The sequence below is a fragment of the Syngnathus leptorhynchus genome, chromosome 16 (assembly GCF_054491065.1).
Source record: "Syngnathus leptorhynchus isolate UIUO chromosome 16, UIUO_Slep, whole genome shotgun sequence".
NCBI lineage: Eukaryota > Metazoa > Chordata > Actinopteri > Syngnathiformes > Syngnathidae > Syngnathus > Syngnathus leptorhynchus.
The window spans coordinates 2,789,223-2,800,092 of NC_141210.1; the positions used below are offsets into that span (position 1 = coordinate 2,789,223).

The 10,870-nt window shown below is 46.4% G+C and overlaps 1 protein-coding gene across 1 annotated transcript; it reads left to right on the top strand.

Moving 5' to 3' along the window:
* foxk2b (forkhead box K2b) lies at positions 1-5,574 on the top strand. The gene is made up of 9 exons (XM_085933156.1): positions 1-493; positions 1,720-1,914; positions 1,988-2,141; positions 2,275-2,421; positions 2,494-2,687; positions 2,782-2,984; positions 3,076-3,327; positions 3,433-3,627; positions 3,711-5,574. The coding sequence occupies exons 1-9, from the start codon at positions 198-200 to the stop codon at positions 3,872-3,874; spliced, it is 1,800 nt and encodes a 599-aa protein (XP_085789282.1). The 5' UTR covers positions 1-197; the 3' UTR covers positions 3,875-5,574.
* The last annotated feature ends 5,296 nt before the right edge of the window (positions 5,575-10,870 follow it).

Here is a 10,870-nt window from a genome sequence, read left to right on the forward strand (position 1 = left end):
GGTAGCGCGTCTCGACGGGGTTAGCCTTTCTCTCGGCGGTGGGTCGGAGCCGCTGTCCCCGGCCTCGCATGTTCCCCTCCAAATTCTGCTTTTAAATTCGATGCCCCGTTGGTAGGCCGGCTCGCTTTCGGCCTCCACTGCGTAGTCCCCTCCCACTTGTGTTTATTTCATTTTGCCGCCCGCCCCTTGCGTTGATCATGGCTGCGGTGAGCGGCTCGTCCGGGCCGGTTGCGCGGCTCGAGGGCCGCGAGTTCGAGTATCTGATGAAGAAGCGCTCGGTGAGCATCGGGCGCAACTCGTCGCAGGGTTCCGTGGACGTCAGCATGGGTCACTCGAGCTTCATCTCGAGGCGGCACCTGGAGATCTTCACTGCCAGCGACGACGGCGGAGGCGGAGGGGGCGACTTCTATCTGCGCTGCCTGGGCAAAAACGGGGTGTTCGTGGACGGGGTGTTTCTTCGCCGGGGCGCCGCTCCGCTGCCGCTGCCGCCGATGTAAGTAGTGCTAATCCCTTGCCTGTAGCATCATGTGGATGCTATGCTAGTTAGCCACGCAAAATAAAGCAACATGTTTTTGCGGTGTTAAGGTTTGCCTTTTTATGAGAGGGGGGGCAGCACGTGTATTAGCTTGTTAGCCGCGATGTGTCTCCTTCCTCCATCGTCTTTGTTGACATTCTTGTTAGCCACGTTAGCACTTAGCTGCTGCTTCCCGGCCTAGATCGCGTGTGTGAGGCTGTCGGCCTGTTGTTGCCTCACGAACGTTTATTAATCCCGTAGAGATTTTATTTTTTTTGTCGGGAGACGTGTAGGTGTTATTCAAGCAAATGTGTTGGTTAGCATTAGCTGGGTAGTGCTATGTTTTTGTGAATGGAGGCCGCTGGACGTAAACAAACCAAACTTGTCTCCGCCCCAGTTCACGCTAACACCCTTCTACAAGAACCAGTGTTTAATAAGGAAATATATTTGACGTTTTCAATAGCGTTTGCCACAACCGTCTTGGCATGGATGACATGTCTGAAAATCAGAACTATGTTTAAGATCAGGGGATGTTTGAGAATATTTGTCATTTTTCACATGTCTTGAGTGTTGTTAGTATGTTGAACAGAGGCTGTGATGTACCGAAGTAAAATTCCTTGTTGGCACGCTTAAACATGGCGAATAAAAAAACTCTTGAATCTTGAAATGTTTCGCATGTTTGTTTGTTTTTTGGTAGCAAAGTCAAAGCTTTTGTTACTGCTGCTTTGGGCTGGTGAGATTCTCGAATCTAGATTATGATGACCTGGAAATTCCTATGAGTCATCATTGGAAATATAGCATAGCCTGAATATATACCATTTTCAATACATAGTAATTTTTTCCACTTGGTTCCCCTTGTTGGAATGTTTAAAGCCAAGTGTGTTTGGCCCCAGTTGTTTGTTTGTGTTAACTAGCTGTAATATTATAATATTGTGCCAAGACTTCACTTGTATTAACATTAACATCATCGGTTCAATCATGTGAATAATGTTCCTCTTTTATTGCGTATCTCCAAAATGTATTTTCTAAATTTCTTACAAATTCCAAATATAGTGAAACTAAAATAATATCCATGTCATATTGATTTATCATCAAGACTTGAGAGCTGTCAAGCCCAAAATAAATTTAGATCTGGTTAATTGATGGGACATTGGATAGCATAATTGATCCTAAAAATGTTTTTTTTTGCTTTGTCATCTGCTCAGGTGCACATTCAGGTTCCCCAGCACCAACATCAAGATCACCTTCACGGCGCTGTCCAGCGGCAGGAAGACGAGGCGCGAAGCCCCCGAGTCGCCCGTCAAGCCGGCGCAGCCGCACTTTGCGCCACTCACCATTAACATTCCCGACAACCTCGCCCACCTCATGAGTCCGCTGCCCTCGCCTACTGGAACCATCAGGTAAGCGCCGCTTTGAAATTTCTCACCCGACCTTGGTGTGTGGCTGGCTGTGACGTGTCTAATTTTTTGTCAGCGCGGCAAACTCGTGCCCGTCTAGCCCCCGGGGGGCCGGCTCGTCGGGTTACCGCATGGGGGGCCGCATGGTGAGTTCGGCCGAATTGCAGCTGATCAACGACAACTCTCAGCCCGAGAACGACAAGGATGCGTCGGGCGAGGACAGTCCTAAGGTGAGAGTCCCGCAGAGCGCCTACGATGCACAACTTTATGTTGTTTAAAAGCTGAAGTGGCAAGATAAGTTTGAAATGATGTTAAAGGTGTAGTTGTGATACTTTGCTGAAGTCGAGGGATGTGTTTGGTCAGGATGACTCCAAGCCGCCCTACTCGTACGCCCAGCTGATTGTTCAGGCCATCACGCTGGCGCAGGACAAGCAGCTGACGCTCAACGGGATCTATAACCACATCACCAAGAACTACCCCTACTACAGAACCGCAGACAAGGGCTGGCAGGTGCGTTGAAATGACGACGCCATTTGAGAAATGGGCTCACGTCCTGACTGACTTCTTTCTCGGCTGCCGCAGAACTCCATCCGCCACAACCTGTCGCTGAACCGTTACTTCATCAAGGTGGCGCGCTCGCAGGAGGAGCCCGGCAAAGGTTCCTTCTGGAGGATAGACCCGTCCTCCGAAGGCAAGCTGGTCGATCAGGCCTTCAGGAAACGACGGCCCCGCGGCGTCCCTTGCTTCAGGATCCCGCACGGGCCCCTCTCCTCCAGGTAAGCCTGCCAACGGACTCGGGTACCACCGCAGTAGAACACGGTTCTTAAGAAGATTCTAAAGAGCGGATTGATTGCCTGTTTGTTCCGTCAGGAGCGCCCCGGCCTCTCCCAACCACTCAGGGGTGCTGTCGGCTCACTCCAGCGGCATGCAGACCCCCGACAGCTTGTCTCGAGAGGGCTCCCCGGTCCCTATGGAGGTGGACGCCTCCTCCGTAGCCCCCGCCGCCCCTACCGCGGTGGTCCAACCCAAGCTGGCTGTCATCCAAGAAGCTCGCTTTGCACAGAACACTCCGGGTTGGTTTCGGGGTCATTTTCCACTTTGGCTCTCACTTTCATTCGTGTATGTGATCATGAATTGACTGTCAACATATTGAACTGATCGCAGGCTCTCCAGTCGGCAACCAGCCGGTGCTGATCGCGCTGCAGGGTCAGCTACCTCAAAGCATGAAGCCGGTCGCTTACACCATGGCGTCTCCGGTCAGCACCAGCTCCTCCCAGCCGGTTCCGACGGTCCAGACGGTCCACGTACTGCAGCAGATCCCTGCCGGCGCCACCGCCGTCATCGCGCAGCCGGCCGCCGTCATCGGCAAGAACGAACTGCAGCTACAGGAAAATGGAGAGCGTGCTGACAGCAAAGGTGGGTAAAAAAACAAAAACAAAAAACGGGTCAATTCTGGACTGCAAAGGACTGACGAAAACCAGTAAACAGCCACTGACCTTCAAAATGTGGGTGTGCTCGCAGTGAAAGTGGAGGCGGTGCCGAGCGTGACGGCCACGGGCGTGGTGGGCCGCATCATCCAGACTTCAGCGGCGTCCGGGCCCCTGCAGACCGTCACCATCCTTGGTCAGCACCAGTTGCCCATCAAGACCATCACGCAGAACGGAAACCACAGCGTCACCGCCGCCGCCGTACAGAGCAACGCTCACAACACATCCAGTACGTCCCCCACCGCCCAATCTAAACAGCGCTCGATCGACTCTGCTGAACAGATCTAACCGGAGGCCGGTTTTGTCGTTTAGGTCCGTCCGTGGCCAGCCCGCTTCACCTGCTCGCTGACCATGCCTCTGCCTCGGCGTCGCTGCCCACCATCAAGCGGCAGAACGGCGACCAGCAGGTGCCGCCGGACGCCAAACGGGCCAAAACGGAGGACGAGGCGAGGCCGGCCGACAACGGTAACAACTAAGCTCCTTAACGGAACACCCCCACACCCCCACCTGGCATCGCTAAGCGAACCCCCCACACCACCGCACCACCACCAAGATCTTTTATTTTTTTTTATTTTTTTTTTTATACATGTCTAGACCTCCAAACGGGCGGAACATTTCTGGTAGAGTTTCGGAACATTTCCCGGAAATTTCTGAAAAATTACAGGTACATTTCTGGAAGTCTTGGTACATTTTTTTTAACAACATCTGGCAACTACCTGGAAATTTTCAGTAAATGTCTGGAAATTCTTTGGTTAATTTCAGGAATGTTTTCGATAAATTTCTGGGAAGTTTTCAGTGCATTACTGGAAAGTATTTTTGGGGTTTTTGTGTAGTTAATTACTGGAAGGTTTTGGGGAAATTTCCATGGGAAGTTTATCGGCGACGTCTTGGAATTATTCCGAATTGTAAAGTTTTCATGGGAATAGCTGAGAATTGTGGATGATTTCATTGGCGATTGTATCGCATTCAAGCATAAATATGAACTTCAAATTTGATAGCTATATTTGCTCGCGTGTGAGGGCATCACAGTGCAAGCGAGCCCTGCTGCAACAATTTTGAAAATGCACACGTAATTTAACAACTTGCGTGGCACCAAAACACTACTTTGATATTTGTTTGGGAAAAAATTTTTTCAGCAAATAACTTCTGGGTTCTCAAAAGCTGATCATGAATGCGACCAGTCCATTTCTAAGGACTTCCACTTATGCCTTTTCGTGACGCTTGTTGTTGATGATGCAACAGGAAAAGCTCATTGGCTACTTCCTGTCGCCGTGGCGTCACTTCAAACCGGCTGCTCTGAGACGGAAGCAGCCAAATTAGCTTGGAGTGTCATCAGCAGATCACAACTGGAAGGCATATAAGTGGACATCGTTAGAAATGTCTTTTTCGGTTCATTCCCACGGAAAGTTTAGAAAATTCGGGAAATTTTGCAAACCCGCTTGTCTTGCCTGAGGTGCCAAAAGAGTAGCGAAGAGAAAAAAAACAAAAAAAAAACAACTGTGGTGTCAAACAGACAGGCCAAACACAAGCGCCTTAAATCCAACTTCGCGCCACCCCTCTGTCGCAACTACCTCAGCAGAACGGAGACCCACCCCCATCCCAAAAAAAGCCCCTCCCCTCATGAACTTTTTCATCCAAACCGGCCAGGCTGCGTGGGTGGCGGCCATCTTACAAAAACAGCCACACAATCAGAGAATGGGATTCCGGAAAAGGTCACGTTTGGCAGCTAGCCGCTCAACTCGCAACTTCTTATCCCATAACAGCGCCACCGTGTGGAGCGGAGGGCGTTCTCTTTCTTTCCATTGATTTCATTTCCAACAAAACACGCAAGCTTGTTGAAAAACCTGGAAACCTAGCCACATTGGAGGACTTCAACAAAGACCAATCCTGCATGAAAAAGAAAGAAGGAAAAAAACATACCTGCACTTGATTCAATGTTTGTCATCTTCATTTTCTTTTAATTACCCTGTCATCTCCTTTTTTCACGCTTCGTCTCACTCGCTGGCAGAAAAAAAAAAGAAAAACAAAGGAACCCCCAAGTTTTGCGCCATAATTGAGTCAATCACGCCCCCTCTGCGAGATTCCAATTGTACACGTCCCAAACAAAGAAGAAAGAAAATCATGTTTGTTCAGCCACAGTGGAGAAATGCTTTTTTAAATAAATTAATTTAAAGTCTTTCTTGTCACTGCTTTTATAAAAAGAATATTCTCATCACAACCATCTGCACTCATTGAACCAGTTTCTTCCTGCTGGGGACACTGAGGCCAAGCTCAGGGCGAGATGCTCACTTTTTTGGGGCGAAATTAGTAGTAGTAGTGTTAATGCTACAAATAGGCAAGGTCATTCGTTAAGGTTGAAATGTGTATAAAAATGTCTAATATAAATAGAAAATTAAAAGTAATGTTCTCCATAACTAAATCAATTACTTGAGAAGATGAAATCAATTATTTCTAATGCTTAGTTTTCTGTGATTAAATTCACCAGTTATTCCAAGATAAAACATGAAAAAACATAGTCCATTTTAGGAATGTCCAAAAAATAGTGAATGTATCAATTATTTTACTGGTTCTTTTATCACAAACAAGATATTTAGGTTGAATTTACATGTTTCGGCTTGTACGTCCGCCTTCGTCAGAGTGTGATGGCGGAAATACAAACCGAAACAGGTCATTCACCCTGATTATTTTGTTTGTGATAAAAGAACCAGTAAAATAATTGACAAGTGAAAACAAAATGAACATACTACAACTAGTGAATGTATCAATTCTTCTTTACAACTCAGTTTTAAATCACACGTTATGTGTCGAAAGCATTGTAATCTTTCATTTTTGGATCACTTTGTGGTGCCATATCAAGCTAAACGTTAATGACCTAAATAGATTGTTTCTGTCCGGTCCTCATTTGGCCACATGAGGGCGCCAAAGTCGGTTGAATTGCACTTTTTTTTTTTTGGGTGGGCGAGACGGAAACTGGACTCCTTTACCCCAAATCCATTCTTGAGTAAATCTAATATTCTTGCCCGAGTTCCCACTCACAAATATTACCAATATTTGTACAGTAACACCCAAGCTAAATTGGAAATTTGTATCGATATTTGACTATATCGGGCCAAATCTAACTAGTAACGGACTGCAGGCAGCAAGGTGGGCTGTTGTGAGATCACTCTGCTCACGCAGTTGCCATGACGACCGCTCGTCGGCATCATTTGCATCCTTTAACAGTAGCAAGCATACCTGTTTGTGGAGGTGGCGTCTCCTTGGCAACTGGCAATAGGGCGGGGGGGGGGGGGGGGTGCGCTTTCATTCACAAAAGACCAACCAACACATTTTCAATCTTAGAACAATGTCGTATTTCTTTTGTAACCCCCACCACCCCCGTGTCAAAATTACCCGTTGCATATAGTTTCACATGGTCGTCACAGATGAATGTTATTATTAATGATCACAAACAATAACATAATGGAAAAGTACATAGAGCAAATGTCTCCATACCATTTATAGCAGAGCTTAGTGTTAATCATCAGCTAAGAAGTGACATTATCTCTCAAGTCATGTTTGTTTGTTTTCTGGGACAAAATGGCCGCGAAAAGGTTGAAAGGCCAAAAGCAGGTCAAACTATTTCCGGTAATCCTCTGCAAATCAATGCCACTAAGTCGTCTCTTGACACAAATAACTGCCATGACAAAAGTGGAAGACAAGAACATGCTGTGAACACTGAATAGCTGCTCTCTATTTTCAGAATACCAATCCCATTGTGGGTTTTCTCTCCTTGTGTTTGAATGAGAGCAAAGTGAGCAAAAACGATGGTGACGCCACACTGCTGGACACCAGCACTTAAATAGGGACACCAGCTCAAGGCGAACAAAAAAAACACACCAAAATGTTGAGGCTAGTTGATTTGAAATTATCAATGTGTTTTTTTTTTTTTCTTCTCGATTCCCAACATGTCCCAAGGAAAACATAAGACTCACAAGAGCCACCACATTTCTGTTCCGGAGGCCTAAGGGATTGGCCGGGGCCTCTCCGACCTTGCTTCTTTAAGCACATTTACGGGGCGCACCAAAGTTCGCAACGGATCCAGCGACACACCGCGCGCGGCTTCCCACGCCCTCAGTCCGCTCCGCGTGATCCATTCCGGTCGGTAGGAAAATCCACATCCGGGTTTTGAGAGAGGTTTGTTCCCTTCTTGGAAAGTAGGTCACTGTTTGCTTTGTATTATTCAGCAAGTCGAGCAAAACTCCAGCGAGCTGCCACCCCGCCGCGCCCCACACATGCACGCGCACATGACACAAAATGAATGCTCGGTCCAGAGAGACTGGATAGGACTGTCACGCTCGCTACTACGCGCGCACACTACTGTACACAAACACAACTCACAAAATGTACACACGCCACATATGTATATATTCCACAGCACACTACATTTAATAAACACACATGCTAGCAGGTATGCTTTCGAAGGAACAGTTAATGTATGTAGGGTGTCAAATGGAGGTCTCAAATTACAGTTTGGGTTCACAGATATTTTCAGGTCACTGTGTAGGTCTTTAAAATAAAGGTTTCAAGCCAGAGTTGACATGAAGTTCCATCGTCACACTTAACGCTGGTTCTTGGTCTCTTCCTTTTTTGTGGCTATTCTTTTTTATTTCTCTTTATTTGTTTGTCTGGTTTTCCTCCTTCCTTATTTTCTCTTTGTATTCTGTCTTTCTCTTTTTGTCGCTTAGTTTTGAGCCAGCCTGGAATCCTACATGGAATGTGAGCCTGTTATGTAACAGTCAGTCAGGATACTCGCGGGCTTTTTTTGGCGCTCCCTCGGTCTCCACGCACACAAGCACGACAAGGCGCTCAACAACGGTTAACATAAAAAAGACCAACTGGTTGTTGATGTTGAAGGTGTTAGCGGCATGCTTGCTAACCTTTACTTTGCCCTTTAAAGTGCAAATTGCGTTGATTGAAATGGTAATCAACTCAAAAGGTTCGCATTCAAGGCACCAGCACAAACTAATTATGGCTACTACTAACTACACTTTCCTCAATTCTCATCCAAAAGAAAGGTCACCAACATATGGCGTGAATATCATACCGAGGCAAAAAAACAACAACACTGAAATAAAAAGACGAATAGACACCCCAAAGAAAAAGACACCTAGTCAAAGATACATTGGGATAAGTAGACTAAAAGACAGCTAGCCAAGTCAACAAACAACACGTCTGTTGTTGTTTGCTAGCGTGCAACGCCAGTATCAGCCACAAGCACAGCACCAGTTAGTGGTGGGGCATGCATGCTGCAGCGCATTCACGTCTGTTAGCTGTTAACACTTCACAAGCATCCAAACCACGACGCATTGGTCTCGCTCGCAAGGCGATGATTGTTAATGAGACGCTTACATAAAGTTCCTGCATCACTTATTGTGATTAGAAACTTTTGGCCAATCGGCAAGCAGAATCAATCTCAGAAAACGGGACAAACTCATAACCAAGATGGCGGCGTCGGTTAAAATGTTTGGCTCGGCAGGAATTTGGGGTGTTGTACTTGCGGGAAAAGGCGGCATGGGGAGTGTTTGCCACACTGTCATGTTATGATATCACGCTTTAAGGTCACACCAATGTCATGTTATGAGGTCACGTTATTAAAAACTAACCTTTGATTAATCGTCGCGCCTTTAATTATACTGTATTTAAATGTATGTAAATTGTAATAGCAACGCCAATAATGTCAATATTTCTCGTGATAGTTTCTGGGAAAATTATACGCTGTAGGCTAGTGGAGGAAAAAAATGTTATTGTAAACACCATTATAATATCAACATGAAAATCATTCAAATCAACATCAAATCTTCCAGCGCTCTCACGTCAGAATAAATAAATGAATAAGCCAATCCAAATACTCCCACAAGCGCTGTGTCCCCAGATGACAACCGTGGCTTTTGTTGTCGGCAGAGGAAGCGCAGCGGGCGACCAGTCGGTCGACATGTGTTTGCAAACGTGTCGCTCCGCACTCACCGCATGTGACTCCGTGTGCGTGCGCGTCTGGCCTGGAGCGGCCCCCCCACACACACACACACACACACACGCACTTCCATGCTAATTTCTCTTAGCCCGCCTACGGTGTTTTGCATAATACCTTAGCATCAAGCTAGCAGATTTATGCTAAAGTTAGCTTGGACAATCACGCTTCATTTAAACCAACATGTATCCATCTTTGATGAAGATTGGATCTCTGGGAGCCCATCACGAGGTGCCAGCTAAATGGCATCGCCTGTTGCAGCTTCGCCACTCGAGACTGGTCGCAGGAGGGCGGCTGAGTGGCTGGAATTGTAGCGCGTTACATAACAGCGCCGCCTTGTAAAAGTTTTTGGCCCAAGGGTTACCCGGGACAGATTATTGGTGTGAGGAGATGCGCAGCCTATAAAATGCAATTTGAAGTGCAATCTTCATTTCAGATAACTTAAAAAAAAACAACAACTAAACAGTACTTTCAGGATTATTTGCATAACAATTTGAATTTTGAACCTTATGAAAAAAAAAGTATGCTTCACCTAAAGGTTTTGTGTGTGCGTGTGTGTGTGTGTGTGTGTGTGTGTGCGTGTGTGTTGACTTGTTGTATTGTTGTGGCTCCCAAGAAGAAGGAGGCGTGACAGATTGAAGCTCATCAGCGGATGATCGGTCCCACACAAACAGCAGCTTTGTTTTTGTCATGTGTCTCATCATAAGCCTCAAGGCGCCAAGCTAAGCTTGGCAAACCATGTGGTTCTTCGCCATGCATTTTCACATCGTTCGCTATGTCAGTACTTCACATCATTGCCATCATCTTTATTCAGAAGTTGAAGTCTGCAGAAAAATTCAAATGTATGCATGTTTTCTCACTATTTTTCAACCTTCGACGATGCGAGTCAGCACAGAAGGAGAGGTGGCAACACAAACAAGTCTTAGCTTTCAATCAAAATTTGAATCATTTGAGGAGTTCATTCATACTCGGGCACTCAAGTTGTCCACCTATGAGGCCGCTCCTTGACCTGGTTAATAAGAGTGCAGGTAGTGGAAGTTTTATTTGCTTGTAAAGGCCTTTGGCAGATTAGATCAACATCGCATAACATGTAGGCGGACGAATATCCACAGGATGAAATACAGCCAGGAAAAACCATGAGAATAAATTCACACAATTTTATGGAGCAAACTTTAGTCGCTGACAAATGTAGGTCAGTGATTCTGATAGCGTTTGGGCCTTCCATTGATGGCGACAACCCATTTAAAAGCCTTCCACTATTTCCTTCATTTCGAACAAATGAATGAGGAACATATTTGTGAAAATTAATTCACGCCAGACGATGAGTTTATCATTTTTGTTTGTGACTGAAAGGAGCTTTTTGTTTTCCCACGTCCTCCGAAGGTGTCGCTGCACCGGCCCCGCCCTCCAATGCTGTGACGTCAGCGATGCCAGCACATGCACGCCGTGTGCAGGGTGAAACAGG